At 44.8% G+C, this 23,936-nt stretch overlaps 1 protein-coding gene across 3 annotated transcripts in view; it reads left to right on the top strand.

Moving 5' to 3' along the window:
* LOC121292804 (protein jagged-2-like) overlaps window positions 1-23,936 on the top strand; it is a 179,239-nt gene that overhangs the window by 59,666 nt on the left and 95,637 nt on the right. For all 3 annotated transcript variants that reach the window (XM_041215221.1, XM_041215220.1, XM_041215219.1), the window contains exon 3: window positions 9,212-9,263. In XM_041215221.1, the coding sequence (XP_041071155.1) occupies window positions 9,212-9,263 (52 nt within the window). The remainder of the gene's footprint in view (window positions 1-9,211; window positions 9,264-23,936) is intronic.

The raw sequence follows: 23,936 nt of genomic DNA, 5'->3' as shown, positions 1-23,936 counted from the left end.
GCATGAAAGCTGAGCTGGCTGAAGTAAACTAGGATACTAGGCTAGAGGTTAGATCAATAGAGAAGCAGTGGCAGACATTTAAAGGGATGTTTCAGAATATTCAGGATAAGTATATTCCCACTGTAAAGAAGAATTCTAAGGGGAGAACCCACCATCTGTAGTTAACAAAAGAATTTAAGGAAAGCATTAAACTTAAGGAAAAAGCATATAACTGTGCAAAGATGAGTGGCAGCTCATGATTGTTCAGAATATAAAGAACAGCAGAGAATGAGTAAAAGTTTAATCAGGAGAAAGAGATTAGCATGAGAAGCTGGTTAGAAATGTAAAAACGAACAGCAAGAGTTTCTACAGGTATTTAAAAAGGAAAAGAGTAAAGTTGAGTGTTGATCCTTTATAGAGTGACAGTGGGGAGTTAATAGATGGTAAGGAAATGGCAGATGAAATGAACAAATATTTTGCTTCTGTCCTCAGAATACAAATAACATGCCAGAAATAGCTGTAAATCAGACGGTGGAAGGGAGAGAGGAACTTGGTGAAATTACAATCACTAGGGAAGTGATACTGAGCAAACTGGTCTCTGGGTCCAGATAGACTTCATCCTAAGCTCATAAAACAGGTGGCAAATGAGGTATGATGTGCAACTTTGGAACTCTCTGCCTCCAAACGTGTTGAAGGTGGGATCATTGAATATTTTTAAGGCAGAGGTATATAGGTTCTTTGGAGAGGAAGACAGGGTTTGTCTCTATCTTCCTCTTCACAGATGCTGTCAGACCTGCTGAGTTTTTCCAGCTATTTTTGTTTTTGTTTCAGATTTCCAGCATCCGCTGTATTTTGCTTTTGTCTTAGTAGATAGATTCTTGTTAGGCAAGGGAATCAAAGGTTATTGGAGGTAGATGGGAATGTGGAATTCAAAACGAGTAGATCAGCCATGATCTTATTGAATGGTGGAGCAGGCTCAAGGGGCCAAATGGCCTACTTTTTTCGTACGCTCATATGTAAGTTTTCTATGTCTTCTACAATTAAGATAGACGCAAAATACCTGTCAACAATTCTGCCATTTCCTTTTTTTTCCATTATTAATTCCTCAAACGCTCACTCTAGAGGCAGAAACCCTTACTATTTAAAAGGTGTCAGGATATTCACCTCAAGTGCTATAACCTGCAGGGCAATGGACCAAATCCTGGAAAGTGGGATTAGGTTGGGTGGCTTGTTTTTGGCCAGGGCAGACATGATGGGCCAAGTGGCCTCTTTCTGTGCTGTAAATTTTCAATTATTCTGATTTTCTATTCCTCACCTCACATTTTCTCACATTATACTCTATCTGCCAGATTTTCTCACCCTTTGCAGACCTATGTGTCCTCCTCACAACTTGCTTTCCTATCTATCTTTTTATTGTTAGCATTACTCTCTGCCCCTTCATCCAAGTCATTAATATAGATTCTAAATAGTTGAGGCTCCAGGACTGATCCCTGTGGCACTTCTGATTAGTTTGCCAACCTGAAAATAACCCAGTTATCCTGACTCTACTTAATTAGCCAGTTCTCCATCCATGCCAATATATTGCCTCATCACCGTGAGCTTTTGTTTTGTGCAGTAACCGTTTTGTGGCATCTTATCGAATAGCCTTTGGAAATCCAAATACACCCCATCTACTGATTTCCCCTTTACCTACCCTGCTTGTTACATCTTCAAAGAACTCTAATAAATTTGTCAAATACTATTTCTCTTTAATGCAATCAAGCGGAGTTAACATGGTTTTATTATAAAGAACAAGTCTTGGAAATGGTGCAGAAAGTGATCACAAAGCTGATCCCTAACATTAAAGCAAAAACAAAAATACTTGGAAAAACTCAGCTGGTCTGGCAGCATCGCCGGAGAAGAGCACAGTTGACGTTTCGAGTCCTCATGACCCTTCAACAGAACTAAGTAAAAATAGAAGAGAGGTGAAATATTTTTACTTAGTTCTGTTGAAGGGTCATTCGGACTCGAAACATTAACTGTGTTTCTCTCCGCAGATGCTGCCAGACCTGCTGAGTTTTTCCAGGTATTTTTGTTTTTGTTTTGGATTTCCAGCATCCGCAGTTTTTTGCTTTTACCCTAACATTAAAGGGTTGAAAACTAAGATTGCTCATTCTTAAAATGAGGAGAATCAGAGGAGCCCTTATTCAGGCATAGAGGATATCAGGTGGAATGGGAATGATTAATCTGGAGTATGATTTCAAGTCAAACCACAGATTGTAGGAAGGAGCGGCATAGTTACAAGCCAATGTTGTGTTTGGACTTGCACTTGTATAAATGATGCTATGGCGTTTCAGTCCAAGTTGTAATGTTTTCAGTACCTCTTTTGATTTTGTGAAAAGATGAGATTCTGTGCACCATCAGTGGTATTCTCATTTTCTAAGCTTAGTTGTCCAAACTCCAGCTTTTAAAAGTTTTCTTTGTGTCGGGACCCACACTCTGGTTTAGGCGGAAATGGAGAAATGAGCACTAGTGTGAGAGGAATGATTTTTTTTTTAGGAGGACGGGTGTTGTCTTGTGAGCCCATATGAAAAGTCAGGCCCATCAGAAGAATGGATAATCGGGATAAATAACTCAAAAGTGCTAGAAAGAGCCAGGATTGATGGGTATGTGGCGAGAAAAACTAAAACTAATTTCTGTGCGAAGGGAGAGGAATTTAACACCTACTGTCACCCTATTACCCAAAATAAATGTTGTCCAAAGCTCCAGCTTTCTTTTGACATTCTTAACTTTAGCTGTATCCTCCTATTTTTGAGTCATGATTCTTGCATCTAAATTCTCCAGACTCATCATCCTCTTTCTCAGAGTAAAGTCTCAGGGAGCACAACCCTTCCACATGTTCAGGAATTAGTCTTATGCCCTCTTCCAGATCTTCTCCAATCCTTGCATATCTTTTTAACTAATAATGAAGAGCAATATTAAAGGTAGCACTTCAGTTGAAACATTGCCAAGGCCCAGATACGACTAACGTATGAGTATTTTTGTATTGGTTAAGGCAGGATTATTCAGCCCAGTGGCCAAACTCTATGCTCTTTCAGGAGTCTTATGGGATCTTTTACTATTTGCTTGGAATGCATGATTAGGCAGACAAGGCAGGCCTTCAGTTTGACACCTTATCTTTAGGACAACACCTCTGACAGTGCAGCATCCCTCTGGTGTTGTACTGGAATGCTAGCATAAATTACATACTCCCATCCTGGAATGGAAATATAGTAGTAAGCATCCAGAATGCTTGAGGTGATGGAAAGATTGGATTGAGGAGTTTTTCCTTATTCATTTGTTTGATGTGAATATCATTGATAAAGCCAGCGCTTATTGTCCTTGAAGGTGATGGTGAGTTGCTGCCTTGAATACAACAGTTTGCTTGCTAGGCCATTTCAGAGGCAGTTAAGAATCAGTCACATTGCTGTGGGTCTGTGTTCACATCTAGGCCAGGACAGCAGATTTTGTTTCCTAACAGATGATAGTGAACCAGTTATTACAATCTGGTAGTGTCATGATCACCATGACTGATACTGGCTTTTTATTCTGATTTATTTAATTAACTGAATTTAAAGCTCTGGCTGCCTTGGTGAACTCATGTCATCAAATCATTAGCTCATGACTGGATTACTAGTCCAGTGACAACCATAATGCCACTGTACCCCCACATTGTGGTTCTGTAAATTGAGCATGATCTCACTGGGATAGACACAGAAGGTTGAGAGGTGATATGCTTGCTGCTGTTTTTAGAATTCTAAAATGACCATGACCAGTTGTTTCACCTTTTCCAGAACCAGAGGACACAGCCTCTACTCTAATTGCAGAAAAATCAAATCTGATCTCAATGTTTCAGTGAGTGGCAGATCTAATGGAGCAGACTCCTAGGGAGGTGGTGAAAGCAGATACTATTGATTCATTTACATGTAAATTAGTTCTAATTTTTCTTTAGAAAATAACACTTTGGGGTTCAGTGTGTAAATAATTTGAGACACGAGGCGGAATTTTCCGTGCCCACTGGCATTGGCCGTGATCGGTGGCGTGAGCGGACAATGTGGCGCAATTGATTTTACAACAGTGGGAAACCAGTTCGCAATTGTCCGCTGAGCCCGCTGATGGATGGCTGCATATCCTGCCATCAGACATCAGGAACCTCATTGTAATACATCAACATATCATTACCAGGCCAGCCAACTGGAATCATTCCAAACACCTCCCCGCCTAACTCCCAGGCTGGATCTTCCGCTCACATGTGTGGGAAAGCACGCCGACGTGTTTCACAACAGAATGTAAGCAATGTGCACTTGGCGGCCTGCACTTTGAGGGGAACTCAGAGGTGAGTACACAGTAATGTTGTGCAGTGCTTACCAGGACGCCTGTTGGACTTCAAGCTTGAGGGGTGGTGGGGTGTCGGTGTTAAGGGCAGCCCTGACATTGAGGCGACATGAAAACATTGAGATCAGATTTGATTTTTCTTCAATTGGGGTGGGGGTGGGGGGTGGGGGGGGGTGGGGGGGGGGGGCGGGTGCGGAGGGTGGCAGTGGCAAGGTCAGCCCTGCTGTTGAGGCAACTTGTGGGGGGTGGTCCAGGGCCTGCTGTTGAATATAGCGCACAAGCATTTGGAGTTGGAGGATAGGGTGGGCGAGGGAAGTGGCCACGCATTAGGGAAACCTGTATAAAGTGACCATTCCTCTGCACCTCAGACAGTTCAGGTGAAGTGGCATTGATGTGGTTGGAGTTGGGCTTTCTAGCTGTTGGGCATCAAAGCCACCAAGTGCTCCAAAGCTTTTCACCCCCACCACAGAGATTTCCCCCACTCCGTCCCAACCTCACCACTCCGGCACAGACTGCAAGTCATGAGCATTTTAGTGGACGGCAGAACAGTTGGACGACTGGGCACATTGTACCATCTCCTTGCAAAAGCTGGCCATGGAGCAGTCACTGCTGGAGGTGCTCACAGACCCTTGCAATGTCAGCATCCCAGTTTGGAGCAGTCTCCCCTATGGCTCAAGCTAACAGTGCAGCCTTGCAGTGTGGGTTAGGAGATTGCCTGAGCTGAGAGCACAGCATGCAGTCCAATGGGCAAATCTGCTGCTAATCGGCCAGGTGGCCTAGGGTGGAGGTGGGTGGGGTTTCAGGCAGCCGTGCTGCGCACTAATCTTTGGCCATCCAAGTGGTGGCCAGCACTCTCCGGGAATCGTTAAGGCACTCACTTTCTACGCCAGTGGCTCCTTTCAAGGCTCCACAGGTGACCTCTGTGGAATCTCACCTGCATCCATGTGGCCACAGATGCCATCTTTTCGAGGGCACACAACATTGTGCATTTTGCCTGGAACCAGGGCAGCCAGGATGCAAGCGCGATTGGATTTACCCAGATCTCTGGTTTCTCACAGGTTCAGGGTGCGATCGGCTGCTCTCACGCGGCATTCAGACCTCTGTCGCAACACGGTGAACTACATCAGCCATAAGAGGTTCCATTCGCTGAATGTGCAGCTGGTGTGTGACCAAGAAAAACGTATCCTGCAGGTGTGCGCACAGTTTCCAAGGAGTGTACACAACTCCTACAGCCTCAGTTGGCCACAGACCCCTGAAGCCTTCCAGGGTCCACAGAAGTTGCAGGGTTGGCTCCTTGGGGGCAGGGGCTCTCCGCAGAGGCTGTGGCTGATGACACCCGTGCGGCTGCCTCAGACCGCAGCAGAGCGAAGGTATAATGTGGCTCATGCTGCAGCTCGCAACTTAGTGGAGCAGACCATTGGCATCCTGAAGGTGAGGTTCCGGTGCCTGGACAGGTCCGGTAGAGCCCTGCAGTGTGTGCAGGGTGTCGTGCTGCATCATCATCTGCTGCGCCCTTTGCAGTGCCAGGTTGTAATGGGGAGACGAGCTGGCTGAGGAGGAGATGGAAGAGCTGCAGTTCGCCTCTGATGAGGATGCCAACGGGGATGTAGGTGAGGAGGCCCTCGGAGGCAATGATGACGGGGATGAGGCCCTTGCACTGGCTAGACGAGGCAGGCTCGCTCAGGGGGACCCTCATAGCTGCCAGATTTGTGGAGGGTGATGACGACATGCAGTGAGGTGACCCCATCTGTGAACATTTGACTCCAGTCTGGCTTATGGCAGCTCCAATACCCTTTGTGAGAATGCTCCTGTCATGGAGATACAGTGGAGGCCCTGATAGTTGCTCGATTGCAGGAGGATGATGATGATGACGACATGCAGTGAGGACACTCCATAGATCTTCACATAGACTCTGAGAATGTCTGACTCCTGTCTGGCGAGGGCAGATCGCTTGTGCTCTGTGATCAGGGTCATATCATAGAGACGCAGCCATGAAACTTTAGAAACATCTGATCCTTTGTCTGCCTTCAGCACCTGAGCCCTTCAGGAGCACAGCATCAGTGGTCACAGATGCTGAAGAGAAGGGGGCAGCCCCACCTTAAAGGTGCTGAGAGCACCCAGAGAGAATGAGAGAACTCTGTGACACCTGCCTACTACATTCTGGCGGCAATGACCGGTACCATCAAGGTGCAGGCATCAGTAATGTTTCCAGGGAGTGTGAGGCCGCACTATCACTTTGGTCCAGAGACTGCATGGGGAAGAGGCCCTGGACTGAGACACCTGCCTTTACCTTATGCGAAAAGGTTTCACATCTAAGTGACAAGAACACTGTTCATAAGAACAAGGAGCTGTAGGCAGGGAGACATTCTTGGGAGTTTATTAACAATAGTACAAGTGATTAGCACCTGTGCCCAGACTGTGCAACTAATTCTTCTTAACTTTCCTAGCCCTGCCGCTACGTCTTGGTGCTTCCCAACATCCACAGCGGAGGTGGAGACAGCCTGCTGACCGCAATGCCCTGACTGTGATGACGTTGGCAAGTATCCTCCAGAAGGCCAAGATTTGGAGGGCCCCGGCCTCCTTTCAAGGCCCTGCTGTAAGGCAGTGCATCCTCCTTGGCCTGTGGAGCTGGAGCTGCTGAGGTCACAGGAAGAGGGGAGTCGGATGGGCCAGTCACTTCGGAGTCACCTAGATGGATGGACCCGGAGTGTGCACCTGCTGATCCTCCTCCCTATGGGTGTCTGAGGGCCCCAGGTTGACTGCTTGAGGAGCAGGGGTAGTTGGAGTGAGATCGGGCTACCCGGCACCCCTCTCGCGTACACACTATTGGAGGCCAACTATAGCATCAGCGATGAAATTAGCCCTCGCAGGAGTGACGTCCTAGGTCAAGGTCACCATGGTAGCTGCCATCCTACCAGTGTTGACCTCGGTGCATTAGTGCCAGCCTGCTATCATCTCAAGTCTGAAAGTGGATGGACTCGTATCATGCCTTGCAATCTGAGGAGTGCAATGGACAGCCCTTCCTGAGCTTGCCTTTGCAGCTCCAACAACTGTGACATGACCTAGTCCAGAGGCTCGTCTTGTTACTCTGACTCAGCAAATTTCTGGCCTCCCAACAGCCCTCAGTGTGTCGGACACCAGGGAAGTCCCTGTCGCCGCCTGCTGTGAACCAGATAGTGCAATATGCTCACCAGATTGTGATCCCGAGGCTGTTCTAAAGCTAAGTCTTGCTGAGGTGTGAGAGTCTGCGCTGGTGGAGGGTGTGGGTTAATGCTGTGATGGGACTTCAAGGAGGGTGCCTTCAGATTCCTCTTCCGAGGTGTCTTTTAAGGCTTGTTTGGAGGCCCTGGGTCATGGACACTCCGGCTGCTTCCCAGATGTGCCTGTGGAAGTAAAGGGAGATGATTGGTGCAAGGCAGTGGCCTGTGAAACAGGAGAAATCACTCATAGCATGGTTGTCTGATGGTTGCTGCACTGCTGGACCCTCACTTGGTAATACACCGCCGACCTCACCATCAGTACAGGACTGGTCCAGATCGTCGCTGGCCAGCTGGATGGCTCTGTTTTCAAAGTTGGTATGGACCTTAATCTCAAGCATTGCTCCACCAGTCTTATGACCTCTCCCTCGTGTTGTGTGCCAGCTTGTCCTACGCTAATAGAGATGGAGAGAGTGTAAGCAGGACGCCTGTCGGGCCAGATGATAAGTATGCTTGGCATCTGTGGGTGGTGAGTGGTCCCATGGATGGGATGAGGACAATGACAGTTTGTGTGAGAAAGTGAATGGTGATGTCCCTTGATCTGGCAGTGATGGAGGGCCCTGTGGGTGTGTGATGAGTTTGTGAATGTGTGAGTTGAGAGTGATGAGAAGAGTGACTTACCCTGGCAGAATGAAGGAGGTCATTCATCATCTGGCAGCGCCAGGTGGCTGTCCTTTTTTGAAGGGCGTTGGCGCTGACCACTGTCGCCGAAGCCTGGTTGGTGGCATAGCTACCCATCCTGCAGCCAGAGCGTGGGTATATAGGACATCCCTGCAGGGCTCCGCTGCATCCAAAAGGCATTCCAGAGACTCATTGCTGAAATGGTTGGGGGGGGGGGGGCGGTGGGGAGGCTACAGTCTTTTTTCCTTTCAGGGCCATCCTATCCTGTCTTCCGTACAGCAGTCATGGCCTGGAAGTACTGAGATGTGTGCTTGCTGGACTTTAAATAAGGCGCCCAGTGCGGCGATGGCTGGGGGATATGAATGAGAACCTGCCCGCCATCGAAATAGAGTGTTTCCTGGTAGTGCGTAAATAATGTGGTGGGTTTGGGACGATAACAGCATATAAACCTGCCATTGCGGCTGGCAGCTAAAACGTCTTTTTCCCCTTAGTGTCCTTTTTGTCCTTAGTGCAAACCTGGGATAATTCTGCCCATGATGTGTGGTGAGTGGAGCGGGATCAGGAGGTACAGGTGACTTTGGACCTATAGTTCCCAAAGCTCTTCACCGCTGGGGGTCTTCCTCCCCTCGTTTCGGGGTCTGTTGTCAACTCATTATTTGACTGGATGGGGTGCAAGAAGAAAAGGAAGACTTGTATTGATGTAATGCCTTCTACAACCTCCTGCTGTTTACGGCCTTTTAAGTCTCCTTTTGAAGCGTAGTTACTGTTGAAATGTTGTAACTGCCACAACCAATTTGTGCACGGTAAGCTCCCACAAACAGAAGTGTGATGCTGACCAGATCAGTTGTTTGTTTTACAATTAATGTTGATTTGGGGATAAATATTGGACAGGCCATCAGGTAGTGCCAGGAGATTTTGAGACTCCTTGTTTGGACCTGTTGTGAGGTTTAAGCCTCTAGCTAATTTGTAATGGAATATCCTTTTCTTCCTTTCCTTTCCAGAGGTCATACACATTAATTGTGGAAGCGTGGGATCAGGACAATGCAACAGCTGGTGAGTACCCTAACCTATTGCTTCTGAGGTATTTCACTAACTTGCCTGGGCTCATACCAAATAAAAAGTCCATATTTATTCAGTGCTATATTGGCAGTTTTTGGGAAGGTGTGTCGTGCTGCTATGCATTTGCCAGGGGTAAATTGGAACTGGTGAGGGTAGAGGAGAGTCTGAGGAGCCCAGACATGCTATTAATGGGTAAATTTCAATGCATGAAATTTTTTCGATGACTAATTATATACAGATTCTATATGTGCTCGTGACAGTTCAGATTTCAAGTGTTTTTATAAAATAAATTAATTAATGTAATTCACCTCACCCACTTTTTTTTCTTCATTTGAAACATCTGCCAGTTGTAGGGATTCCATTCATACCTGATACCTTGCTCAAGCCACAATTCTGTCTAATCTAGGAGTGCTGATGGGACAGTATAAAGCGAGCTGTATCTAATCCTGTGCTGTACCTTCCCTGGGAGTGTTTGATGTTATTGATCATGATAGATGGCGAAGAGCATTCCAATAACCAGCCTCTAAATTCTTCACCCCTAAGAATTGTCTAAAGAGGGTGAAGGAGTGGGGAGGAATTGAACACTCTAAAATGTCAGAAATATGGCATTGAGTGGGGGGGGGGGGAATGGGATTACTCGATCGCTGTTTGAAGTAGCCAGGGAAGACTTGATGGACTGAATGACCACCAGCTGTGCTATGCTCTGATTGTGAACTCTGGACATTTTGAAAGGCTCCATAACCAAGCTGTGAATCCAAATTTTTTGTTTCAGTTCAGAACTCAGTTCTGCTCATTGAGAACTCATACATCTTGTGATCTTAACGAGCTCTGATGTTACTTGGTAGATGAATTGATGACTGCTTACACTATGTTCTTGGGTATAGTTTGCTCATTTAGCTTTCAGTCTAATCTTATACAACAGAATAATGTTACCATGGGTACAGACTGGTGCCTGCCATTCCCATCCCTAAACACCTGGCCCCAATTGTTTCCGCTGAGGGGGGAATGGATGGATGACTAGTTATTGTTTCCTGTGGCACTTCTTCAAAATGCTGAATGGGGTAGCCAGGTTGGCTGGAGTGCTGCAGGGACAGGATTACCCATGTGTTCTGGTAATCGAGAGGGTGGGAAAAGTATTTAAAACAGACTGCTCGAGTTCTCCTGGTGTCTGGCCAATGTTTACCCTTTGGCCTCGAGTTGAGAGGAGAATGTATGAATTAGGAGCATCCCGAGCTTGCTCCGCCATTCAATAAGATCATGGCTGATCTGATTGTGGCCTTGACTCCACTTTCCTTCCTAACCACTATACCCTTTGACTCCCTTGTCAAGCAAGAATCTACCTATCTTAGCCTTAAAAATATTCAATGACCCTTTCTCCACTGCTCTGTGGGGAAGAGTTCCACAGACTCAGGACCTCAGAAAATTCCTTCTCAGCTCCATCTTAAATGGGAGACCCCTTATTTTTAGACTTTCCCCTAGTTCTAGTCTGACCCACAAGGGGAAACATCCTCAGCATCTACCCTGCCAGGTTCCCTCAGGATCTTATATTTTTCAATAAGATCACCTCCCATTCTTCCAAACTCCAGTGGATACAGACCCAGCCTGTCCAGCCTTACCTCATAGGATAATTCCCTCATCCTACGAATCAGTGCAGTGAACCTTCTAACCTTTTTCAGTGCGTAACTAAACTGAGTAAGGAGCTAATATTGAACAACTAAGCTTTTTTCCAACTGAGTTATTTATAATAAGCTACATCTAACCTATCAAAGGACATCTTGGTAATTGCTGCTCTGGATGTAAGGGAGATACTGTCATTGAGGTTAAGAGATCATAGAATGTGATATCTGCCTAAGGTTAGTATGCTTGGAATAATAGAAGCATGTGAGCACATTACAAGGTTGTAATTTTTCAGATGCTTAAGATGACCCTTGACTTGCTGGTGAATAGATTCTTTCTTTTAGTCCCAGGCTGCATTTTGAAAGTATTTTAGGTAGTTTTCTAGTAAGGGGTCCTGAATGGGTAGAATTAAGATTAAAGCAGGGTGATCTTTTGCCATGGCTATTAATCATTTGGATATAGGACTTGTAGCTGTAGATTTGCCCTATCCATCTCCCAGGAGCCTGACCTGCATGAATCCCAGCCTGCAACACCTCAACTTTAAAATTCTCATCCTTGTTTTCAAATCCCTCCATGGCCTGACCCCACCTTTATCATTGTAAAGTCCTTTGGCCTTATACCTCTCAAATCTCAGCACTCCATCAATTTTGACTTCTTGAGTATCCCTGATGGCAATTTCTCCACCAATGCATTCAGCTCCCTAGGCCCTAAGCTGTGTAATTCCTTCCCTAAATCCTTCTACCTCCCTCTCCTTTAAGACATTCCTTAAAACTGAACTCTGAACAAGCTTTTGGTCATCTGTCCTAATATCTTATGACTGTATCAAGTTGCTATATAAATGCAAGTTGTTAGGTTTAAAACGTGACCAGAAGAATTGGGTTCCAAGAGGATTGGATAGAACAGTAATTTTAGTTTAAACCCTAATTGCAGCGCTAAGTGTAATGGTGGGTGTGTTTTTTAAAAAATGGAACATGTTCCAAGTTTAAACGAAGTGTGAAAAGCACTCTGTAGTCCAATTATAGATGTTTGTCCTTTCAAACTTGGCTTGTGCCTTGAGTATTTTGAACTATGTAACACCGGTGTGAAATACTGATTTAGTATTGTGGTGGGAGCCGTTTTGAGGGATGCTTTAAGATCCGATAGGAAGCAGATCACAATATTAAACAGGCTTTGATGTGATTTCCCCTGCACCCCCCCCCCCCCCCAAAAAAAATCTGTGAAGGTGGCAGGACACTGATGGTATTTATATATTTAGAGGAGAAAAACATCCTGGCTTTAAAAATAGAGGCATAATTCTTCAAAACGTGTATAAATCATTGACCGGGCCTCAGCTGGAGTATTATGTCTAGTTCTTGGCGCCACATTATAGGAAGGATGTCAAGGCCTTGGAGAGGGTGCAAAGGAGAGATACCAGGGATGAGGGAGTTCAGTTATGTAGGGGAACTTGAGAAGCTGAGATTATTCTCTTCTGAACAGAGGGTTATGGGGAGATTTAATAGAGGCTTTCAAAGTTGTGAAGGGTTTTGTTAGGGTAGAAATTATTTCCATTGGTGGGACTGTTCAATAGTCAGAGGGCACAGATTTAAGATAATTGGCAAAAGTGCCAGAGGAGTGTTGGGAAACTTTTTATTTAGCGAGCTATGATCTGGAATGTGCTGCCTGAAAGGGAGGTGGAAGCAGATTCAGCAGTAACTTTCGAAAGAGAATTGGATCAATACTTGAGGAAACATTTGCAGGGTTATAAGAAAAAGGTATTATTCAAGGCTTGAGTTGGAAAGATTTTTGATTGACAAGGGAATCTAGGTTTATGGGGCAGGATGAAAAGTAGAGGACACAGTCAGATCAGCCGTGATCTTAGTGAATAGTGGAACAGGCTTGATGGGCCAAACGGCCTGCTCTTCCTATTTCTTATGTTCCTATGTTAAGTAAGGGAGTGGAATTAATTGGGTAGCTCTTTTCAATAAGTCAGCACTAGTGCAATGGGCTGAATGGCAACCTCCTGTATGGAGAGATTCTTTGACCCACTGTTAAGTGTATTCATGCCATTACATTAGACTTGGTGACAACATTATTACTCTTCCATCGCTACAAAACCCACCAACGATGATGGGTTTAATGTTTCCTCTCTGTCCAAAGCCAGTCCCTTGTGATCACCATGGAACTGCTTTCTGCTAATTAGTCCTCTGTATGTTTTATGAATGCCTATGGGTGCCTATGACTATACTAGTCTGAAAACGCCCAATCTTGTTTGATCTCCGAAGCTAAGCAGACTTGGGCCTGTTTAGTACTTGGATGGGAGATCGCCTGGGAGTACCTAGACTCTGGTGTTCAGGGCATGATTAAAAAATTTGCAAATGATATGAAGATTGGAAATGTCAACTGTGATGAGGATAGCCTTGAACTTCATTATATAGACATGTTGGTGGATTGGGCAGACAAGTGGTAGATGAAGTTCAATGCAGAGAAGTGTGAAATGATTTATTCCTGCAGTCAGACTATGGTGAGACAGTGTAAAACGAAGGGAGAAACTCTAAAGGAGGTGCAGGAACAGAGAGACCTCGGTGTGGCTGTACATAGGTCATTGAAGATGGCAGGGCATGTTGAGAGAGCAGTTAATAGAGTATATATTATCTTGGGTTTTATTAATAGGGGCATTGAGTACAAGAGTAAGGAGGTCATGTTGAACTTGTATAAGACTCTAGTTTGGCCTCATCTGGAGTACTATGGTGCCACACTTGAAGGATGTGAAGGCATTGGAAAAAGTACAGAGGAGCTTCACAAGAATGATTCCAGGGATAAAGAACGGTAGCTATGAGAATAGATTGGGACTGTTTTCCTTGGAGAAAAGAAGGCAGAGAGGAGACTTGATAACATATTCAAGATCCTGAGAGGTATGGACAGGTTAGATAGTGAGGAACTGTCCCCACTTGAGAGTATCAAGAATGAGAGGGCACAGGTTCAAAGTAATAGGCAAAAGGAGTAAAAGTGATGTGAGGCAAAATTTTTTCACCCAGAAGATGATTGGAGTTTGGAACTAACTTACTGAGGGTGGCAGAGGCAGGTTCGATCAAGGCATTCAAAAAAGAATTGGATTGCTATGTGAAAAGTAACATCAACAGGTAATTAAGAAAGCAAATTGAATTTTGGCCTGTATTGCTAGAGGGTTGGAGTTTAAAAATAGGGAAGTCTTGTTATAATGTACAAGGTGTCGGTGAGGCTGCATCTGAAATATGTGTCCTGTTTTGGTCCCTGTATTTAAGAGAGGATTTTTTTTTTCTTATTCAGTCACAGGATGTGGGCTTCACTGGCTAAGCTGGTATTTGCTGCCCATTCCTAGTTGCCCTTGAGAAGGTGGTGGTGAGCTGCCTTCTTGAACCACTGCGGTCCATATGGTGTAGGTACACCCACAGTGCTGTTAGGGAGGGAGTTCCAGGATTTCACCCAATGACCGTGAAGGAATGGCGATATATTTCCAAGTCAGGATGATGAGTGGCTTGGAGGGGAACCTCCAGGTGGTGGTGTTCCCATCTATATGTTGCCCTTGTCCTTCTAGATGGTAGTGGTTATGGGTTTGGAAGGTGCTGTCTAAGGAGCGTTGGTGAATTCCTGCAGTGCATCTTGTAAATGGTACACACTGCTGCTACTCTGTGTCAGTGATTGAGGGAGTGAATGTTTGTGGATGTGGTGCCAATCAAGTGGGCTGCTTTTTCGTGGATGGTGTCAAGCTTCTTGAGTGTTGTGGGAGCTGCACTCATGCAGGCAAGTGGGGAGTATTCCATCACATTCCTGACTTGTGCCTTGTAGATGGTGGACAGGCTTTGGAGAGTCAGGAGGTGAGTTACTTGTTGCCTGATTCCTAGCCTCTGATCTGCTCTTGTAGCCACAGTATTTATATGGCTAGTCCAGATCAGTTTCTGGTCAATGGTAACCCCCAGGATGTTGATAGTGAGGGATTCAGTGATGGTAATGCCATTGAACATCAAGGGGCGATAGTTGGATTCTCTCTTGTTGGAGATGGTCATTGCCAGACACTTGTGTAGAGCGAATGTCACTTGTCAGCCCAAGCCTGGATGTTGTCCAGGTCTTGCTGCATTTGGACATGGACTGCTTCAGTATCTGAGGAGTGATGAATGATGCTGAACATTGTGCAATCATCAGCGAACATCCACACCTCTGACCTTTATGATGGAAGGAAGGTCATTGATGAAGCAGCTGAAGATGGTTGGGCCTAGGATACTACCCTGAGGAACTCCTGTGGTGGTGTCCTGGAGCTGAGATGACTGACCCCCAACAACCACAATCATCTTCCTTTGTGCTAGGTATAATTCCAACCAGCGGAGAGTTTTCCACCCGATTCCCATTGACTCCAGTTTTGCTAGGGCTCCTTGATGCCACATTTGATCAAATGCTGCCTTGATGTCAAGGGCAGTCACTCTCACCTCACCTCAGGAGTTCAGCTCTTTTGTCCATGTGTGAACCAAGGCTGTAATGAGGTCAGGAGCTGAGTGGCCCTGGTGGAACCCAAACTGGGCATCAGTGAGCAGGTTATTGCTAAGCAAGTGCCTCTTGATAGCACTGTTGATGACCCCTTCCATTACTTTACTGATGGGACAATAATTGGCCAGATTGGGTTTGTCCTGCTTTTTGTGTACAGGGCATACCTGGGCAATTTTCCACATAGCCAGGTAGATGCCAGTGTTGTAGCTGTACTGGAACAGCTTGGCTAGGGGTGTGGCACATTCTGGAGAACATGTCTTGAGCACTATTGCTGGAATATTGTCAGGGCCTGTAGCCTTTATAGTATCCAGCACCTTCGGCCGTTTCTTGATATCATGTGGAGTGAATCGAATTGGCTGAAGACTGGCATCTGTGATGCTGGGGACCTCCAGAGGAGGCCCAGATAAATCATCCACTCGGCACTTCTGGCTGAAGATTGTTGCGAATGCTTCAGCCTTATCTTTTGCACTGCTGTGCTGGGCTCCTTCATTATTGAGGATGGGGATATTGGTGGAGCCTCCTCCTCCAGTGATTTGTTTAATTCTCCACCACCATTCACAACTGGATGTGGCAGGACTGCAGAGCTTGGATCTGATCCGTTGTTGTGGGATTGCTTAGCTCTGTCTATCACTTGCTGTTTGGCATGCAAGTAGTCCTGTGTTATAGCTTCACCAGGTTGACACTTTGTTTCTAGGTATGCCCGGTTCTGCTTTTGGCATGTCCTCCTGCGCTCTTCATGGAACCAAGGTTGACCCCTGGCTTGATGATAATGGTAGAGTGGCGGATATGCTAGGCCATGAGGTTACAAATTGTGTTCGAGTACAATATATACTGGCATTGGAGGCAGTTCAAAAAAGATTCACTAGGCTGATTCCTGGGATGAAGGGGTTGACTTATCAAGAACAGCTAAACAGGTTAGACCTTTATTCATAGAGTTTAGAAGAATGAGGGGTGATCTTATTGAAATGTACAAGGTCTTGGTGAGACCACGCCTGGAGTATTGTGTGCAGTTTTGGTCTCCCTACCTAAGAAAGGATAAACTTGCCATAGACAGAGCACAGTGAAGGTTCACTAGGCTGATACCGGGGGTGGCAGGATTGTCTTATGAGGGGGAGATTGGTTCGACTGGGCCTGTATTCACTAGCGTTTAGAAGAATGAGAGGGGGATCAGACTGAAATGTTTAAAATTCTAACAGGGCTAGACAGACTGGGTGTAGGGAGGATGTTTCCGGTTGGGGAATCTAGAAACGGGTCACAGTCTCAGGATACGAGGCAGGCCATTTAGGACTGAGATGAGGAAACATTTCTTTACTCAGAGGGTGGTCAACCTGTGGAATTCTCTACCACAGAGGGCTGTGGAGGCCGGGTCACTGAGTATATTCAAGAAAGTAATTGATAAATTTTTAGATATTAGGGGCATCAAGGGGTATGGTGAGAAAGCGGGAATATGGTGTTGGGATAGAGGATCAGCTGTGATCATATTGAATGGCAGAGCAGGCTTGAAGGGCCGAATAGCCTACTCCTGCTCCTAGTTTCTTTTTTTCTGAGGGGGTTTGACAGGGTTGGTGTTGAGAAGGTGTTTCCACTAGCGGGGAATCTCAAACTAGGGGACATAGTTACAGAATAAGGGGACACTCATTTAAAACTTTGATGTGAAGGAATTTTTCCTGAGGGTAGTGATTGTCTGGAATTCTCTACCTCAGAGTTGTGGAGGCTAGATCACTGAAAGTGTTTAGGGGCAGTAGGTAGAATTTTGAAATATTAAGGAGTTGAGGGCTATGAGGAGCTGGCACAAAGGAGTTGAGGCCTGGGGCAGATCAGCCATGATCTTATTGAATAGCGGGGCAGGCTTGAAGAGTTGAATGGCCTACTCTTGTAGTTTCTTATGTTATGAAAAGAAAGTATGTGCCAGGTTATCCTATCAGTTAGGGGAGCATTTTGGAGATAGTGACTATAGCTCAATTAGATTTGGATAGTTATGGAAAAGGACACTGGTTAATCAGGGTTAGTCAACATGTATTTGTTAGGTGGAGGTTGTGTTTGACAGATTTGATCTTTTTTGAGGTGGTAACCAGGAGTGTTGATGAGGGTAATGTAATTAATGTGGTCAACCTGGACTTTAGCAAGGCTTTTGATAAGGTCCCCCATGGCCGACTGGTCAAGAAAGTAAGAGCCCATGGAATCCAAGGCAAAGTGACATGCTGGATCCAAAATTGGCTGAGAGGCAGGAAGCAGAGGGTGATGGTAGAGGGATGTTTCTGTGACTGGAAGTCTGTTTCCAGTGGGGTTCCGCAGGGCTCGGTGCTGGGGCCCTTGCTGTTTGTGGTGTACATAAATGATTTGGACTTAAATGTAGGAGGTATGATCAAGAAGTTTGCAGAGGACACGAAAATTGATAGTGTGGCAAATATTGAGGAGGATAGCCTAAACTGCAGGAGGATATCAATGGACTGGTCAGGTGGGCAGAGCAGTGGCAAATTCAACCTGGAAAAGTGTGAGGTAATGCAGTTGGGGAGGGCTAACAAGGCAAGGGATTCCACTGTATCCTGGAAAGCACTGAAGATCAGAGAGACCTTGTTGTGCATATCCACAGACCCCTGAAGGTAACCGGGCAGGTAGATAAGGTGGTTAAGAAGGCATTTAGGATACTTGCCTTTATTAGCTGAGACATAGAATACAGGAGCAGGGAGGTTATGCTGGAACTGTTTAAAATGCTTGTTAGGCTGCAACTGGAGTACTGTGTGCATTTCTGGTTACCACATTATAGGAATGATGTGATTGCACTGGAGAGGGTGCAGAGGAGATTTACTGGGATGCTGTCTGGGCTGGAGGGCCTGAGCTATGAGGAAAGGTTGGATAGGCTGGGGTTGTTTTCCTTGGAGCAGCGAAGGTTGAAAAGGGACCTGATAGAGGTGTATAAGATTGAGGGGTATAGATAGGGTGGATAGGAAGGCACTTTTTCCATTAGTAGTGGGGCCAATAAGAGGGGAGTTGAGGAGAAAGTTTTTCACTCAGAGGGTGGTAGGAGTCTGGAACTCACTCCCTGAAACGGTTGTTGAGTCAAACTCTCATAACATTTAAGAAGTATTTAGATATTCACTTGCTGTGGGCCAAGCGCTGGAAAATGGGATTAGTGTTGTCAGATCTTTGACTGGCGTGGACACGATGGGTTGAGTGGCCGCCTGTGCTGTAAAAGTCTGAGTCTGAGTTATGGGGGTAAAATAGGGGAGTGGGACTAGGTAGAATACTCTGAGAGCTAGTGCAGACTTGATGGACCAAATGGCCACCACCTGCACTGTAAAGATTCTGTCAAATGTGAATGCCACATTGTTACAGTGATGTGTTGGGCAGTGCATGTGCAAGACATTTAAGTTGCAGTGCCCTTGACATGGGCTGTGGCCCATGCTGTGAATGAGTGGAGAAAAGGAGGGGATGTTTCAATTTCTAACGTTAGCCACCTTTGCGCAAGGAGTGAGTAGCAGTTGTACCACATGCAGAAATAAAGATCTTATATTCCTTGTCGCATCATCTCAACTTTATCCTTTGTAAATTCTTATGTCCACATTTATAAATCCCTATGTCCACATTTATATTGGAAGTTTCTCTGTCATAGTTTAAATGTATTCTGACCATTGAAGGTGCCTTAATAGTAATAGAAGGGACAAGGGATGGAGTTAAATAATATGGTAAAAGTGTCTTGATTATACGTTGTCTCGTTTTCCTTCTAACCCTGCTTCACTTGATTTGACACTTGCTCTTGCCTCCTTCGGGGTGACTTTAACATTGGGGGATGCTGTGGTCCACACAATGTTTTTCCTTCCATTTGCTTTAATGGGAAAGAAAACCATGATGAACGGCCAGTTTGCTATCATCTATTGACTCAAAATTAGCTTCTTGTGTGCAACAGTATGAGTGTATCATTAGTTTTACTTACTAATTGTAATTCGTGCTTTTGAAGTTTAACTATTTGGCTTTTAATCATCCCCTGATGATTGTGTGTGCCAATTCCTCACTGAAATGGAGGAGGAAGATCTTGCCTCTAGGAATTTGACTAGAAGCATGTCATGTGGAGCTGTGTGAGAAACAGCCTGTCCACCATTCCAGGGGGCAATTGTCTACCCTAGCTCTGCTTGTCCTACCTGCCACCTCCTGAATGGCCACTTGGTTGAGAACTGAGTGTGAAGGGAATCTTTGTTTTGCTTCCTGCAAGCTAAAGACTGCGTGTTTGTTCACGTGGAAAGTTGAATTGCATTACCCAACTTGAGATGACGTTGGCACTGACGTCAAATCCATTTTTAGATTGATTCAAACCTTTTGTTCCAGGCGATGAGGTGTTGTGGCTGAAAGAAGCTTTACGTGCTGAGAATGTTTGGAGATCTGAACAATATCCTATTGACCCCTCTTTTCTGTGGACTTGCAGACAATGAGCAGTTGGATTGGTACAATCCCTTTTTAAACTTAACAGCAAGAGGAAGTTTCTTTTATTATAGTGTGGTGCTTAATGATGAGACAGGCTAAACCGTATTGGTGGAATATAGGACAATAGCGTACTGAGAAAGTGAGGGACGTCTAGTGTGTAGGGACATGTTGGATAACTAGACCTGTGTGCAAACCTGGATGACGTCGGATTCAGATTCTAAATATCTAAATGGCAGGTGGTCTAAATCTTCAACTAATGAAGTAATCCTCGTAACGGATGATCAGTCATTGAGCGAAACTGACTCACCTGAATGAATATCTGACTTTAGTTAGTGACGAAGCTGAATGCACTTTATTTGCTGTTCCTTCCTTTGGTTCATGTGCCATAGGCCTTCAATGGAATCATTAAACTGATTCAGCAACATGCCTTTCTGAATGCTATTAGTGTGTGTGTGTGTGTGTGTGTGTGTGTGAGATAGAGATTTGTCTCCCTCCCCTCTGTTCCATCTCAATTGCCCCTCTTTTTGAAATGTTGCAACCATTCTATTAGAGAAGAACACAGTGGAATCCAAGGTGTTTATCTACACAACTGTGCAGCCCATGGCAAGTGCCCTGTTCTTCTTCTATCAGCTGCACTTGTGGGTAGAGACTGCAATACAACTTGTTTAGAAATAGATATTAGGGTACAACAGTGGAGTGATTTTGTCACTGGATTAATAATCCAGACAAAAGGAGTCCAAATCCCACCACAGCAGTTTGAGAGAATTTGAAATAAGTAGAAAAATTAGTGGAGAATAAAAGTGGTTGATTCTTAACTGTGGCCAAGTAAACCACTTAGTTGTATCAAAACCACTACCAGTGGTTCAGATGGAAGGCCCAGCCAGCAATGCCACCTTGGTGTCTAGGGAAGGGTAGTAAATGCCAGTTTTCTTGGCAATGCCCACTTCCTGAGAATTTTTAATTGATTTGAGATCCTATAGCAGAGTGCGTTTACACTCTTTTGGTGTCTGCATTACACAGTGGAGTTCAAACTGACTGATAGTCTGATGAGAGATGTACAGAAGTCTCTGTCCCTGGACACAGGCATGAAGCTCATGGTGTAGTTGGTGTCAGCTCTTCTGGTTAAGTATAACTTTAAAACCAGCTGACCCAGGAGTTTTGTGAATATCTCACTGATTATGACCTTCAAACATAAATGTGTGACTTGCCTGGCTCTGTGGGTACAGAGACCCACCTTGAGGAAAAGCACTGAGGGGTGTTGGGTGCTGTTGGTGGTCATTGCGGTGGCCTCTGGCAGCCGGGGTGAGCGACCGTGACTAGCGTACTGCTCCCCAACAAATTCATTCCTTTATCCACAACTTGGGAACTTTATAGTTGGTGCACAGTGGTGCATTCCCTAAGGATAACCTCATCCAAATCTATATTTTATATTTAAAAACACCACCTTTGTTCATAATGAAAGGGATGGATGAGCTAATGTGGGGAGAGAGATGATGGGTAACCTGATCAGTTTATATCTCTCCCCCAACCCCAGAACAACACACTCTCAGATTGAGATTTCAGACACTATACTATTCTCTGTACTCGTAGAAAGTAGGTGGACTACTCTGCTACTGGTTACATTCACCACCCTGACTAAATCCACTCCAGATTTGGTCATAATTTGACCACCTCACTGCCAGATGTGCCTTTCTCTTTGATACCCAATGTTGTCACATGCAGGTGTAGGAATAAGCAGACAGTGGTTTGGAGGAAGTTTGTGGTTTGGCTCAGCCCCTTCAAAGCCTGCTGGCTATGTATTTTGAGCCTTTGACCAGCTTTAGTCCCATGAATCAGCCACTGTGGTAATCCTGTCTGTGGATGCTGCATTTAAGAGTTTGCCTTTTCACCTGGTTAATCTTTCACCATCGTGTCTTATATAGATTGACACCAGTTATGTTTTTAAACATTGATAGTTTGAATGAATAAGGTGGTAACATGACACAAGACCCTACTGGTCATGCGTGGAGAGTCTGCTTCCTGTTGTGACTGGTAGGGCTTTTATAAATTTAAACTCTCGTTCTGATCCTGGTCCAAGACCAGTTAAAGTGATGGTCGATCCCAGAATCAAATAAAAGTGAGGATTCTGAATTTTATTTGGCACATTGAGTAGGGTTAACCTATTGTTCCAGAAAGGGGAATTTGCATTTCTGTAGCACCTTTCACAATGTCACAAACGGCTTTACAGCCATTGAAGCGCTTCTGAAGTATAGCCACTTTTGTAATGTAGGAAACATGACAGACAATTTGCACACGGCAAGTTCCCACAAATAACGAGGAAATGCCAGATAATCTGATACAGGAATAATAGTTTGCACTTGGGTTTTAAAGCATCCAAAGGTGCTTCATAGGTGTGTCATTGTACAAAACTTGACACATATTTAGGCGTTGGTGAGGGAAAAATATTAGCCAGGACAGCAGGGAGGATGCTGCTGCTCTTAGAATAGTGCTGTGAGATCTTTTGCACCCACCTGCAAGGGTAGAGGTCTAGTCCTAAAGAAAGCAGCTCTGATAGTCCAGCACTCCCTCAGTATTGCTTAGATTTGGACTTGAAGCCACAATCTCCCGACTGAGTGCTACTCACTGAGGCTGACACCTGAGTAAGCAGATAAGCTGCAACATTTTTGTTTTTTAAATTTAAAAAATGGGCTTGTGTGTGTTCAGTGAGAGACCTTGTTGGTGAGCAATTTTGAAGCTGGTGCTGCGATTTTAAGTATGCTATAGATTGAAGCTCCTACTGCACCGCTCCGACAATGCCTGAACTCCAATCTTGGAAGAATGCTGGCTGTTGCACTAGTGAAGTGCTCGCCTGAAGATAGGCTTATGTGCATGACAGAACTGAAACATTCTTCATGGTTTTTCATTGTTTGTGGCTCCATTGTTTGGGATTTGTAAACAGACTTGCTTCCTGCATGTGCCAGGGCAGTGGGATACAAAGTTCAAATGGGACAAACTTTGTGGGTGTTCAGTGGAGTACTGTGCCTTACAGAGGCTATTCTATATCTGGTTATGTGCAGTGTGACAGGATTAATTACGGACCTCATAGTAAAGGAAACCCTAGGGAGCAGTGGTTGAGTTTGGACCTCATAGTAAAGGAACCCTTAGGGAATAGTGATTGAATTCCTTGTTCATTTTGCAAGAGAGAAGAGTGGGTCTAAGACTAGTATTTTAAATTTAAATAAGGGCAATTATGAGGGTATGAAGACAGTGCTGGCTAAAGTGAACTGGACAGTTTGGTTAAGGGGTAGGTCAGTAAAGATGCAATGAAAGACATTTAAGGTGATATTTCATAACACTTGGCAAAGATGCATTGCAATGAGAAAGAAAGATTTCAGGAAAAGCTGCATCATTCGTGGCTAAGGAAGCTAAAGGTATAGTATCAAATTGAAAGAAAAAGCGTAAAGCTCCACAGTGATTAGTGGTAAGTCAGAGGATTGGACAGAATATAAAAACCAGTGAATGACAAAAAAGTGGGAGAAGTTGGAGTATGAGAGAAAGCTAGTTAGAAATATAAGATAGTAAAAGTTTCTACAAGTATTTGAAAAAGGGAAGAGCAACTAGTGTGAGCTTTGGTCCTCTAAAAGAGTCTGGGGAATTAATAATGGTGGGGGGGAGGGGGAGGTGGGGGGTAGAAAATGGCAGATGCATTGACTAGATATTTTGCTTCTCTCTTCACTGTGGCAGACAAATCCCTGAAATAATTATAAATCGAGAGGTGAAAGGGAGGGAGGAACTTTAAAACAATTGCAATCATCAGGAAAAGGGTATTGAAAAATGTATTAGAACTAAAAGCTGACAAGTCCCTGGGTCCTCATAGACTTCATCTTAGGGACTTAATAGAAGTGGCTGCTAAACTGGGTGCATTATAATTTTCCAAAATTTCCTAGATTCTGGGATTTTCCATCAGATTGGAAAATAGTGAATGTAACTCTATTCAAGAAAGGAGGGAGAAAAAGCAGGAAACTAGTTAGCCTTACTTCAGTCATAGGGAAAATGCTAGAATCTAATATTAAGGAGGCTGTAACAGGGCATTTGGAAAGTCTTAATGCAATCAACAGATGCAACACAGTTTTGTGAAAGAGGAATTGTTTTTGA

This window comes from Carcharodon carcharias, chromosome 20 (genome assembly GCF_017639515.1).
Source record: "Carcharodon carcharias isolate sCarCar2 chromosome 20, sCarCar2.pri, whole genome shotgun sequence".
Taxonomy (NCBI): Eukaryota; Metazoa; Chordata; class Chondrichthyes; order Lamniformes; family Lamnidae; genus Carcharodon; species Carcharodon carcharias.
Note: the sequence above shows the minus strand (reverse complement) of the source record. Positions and strands in the feature narration are given on the sequence as shown.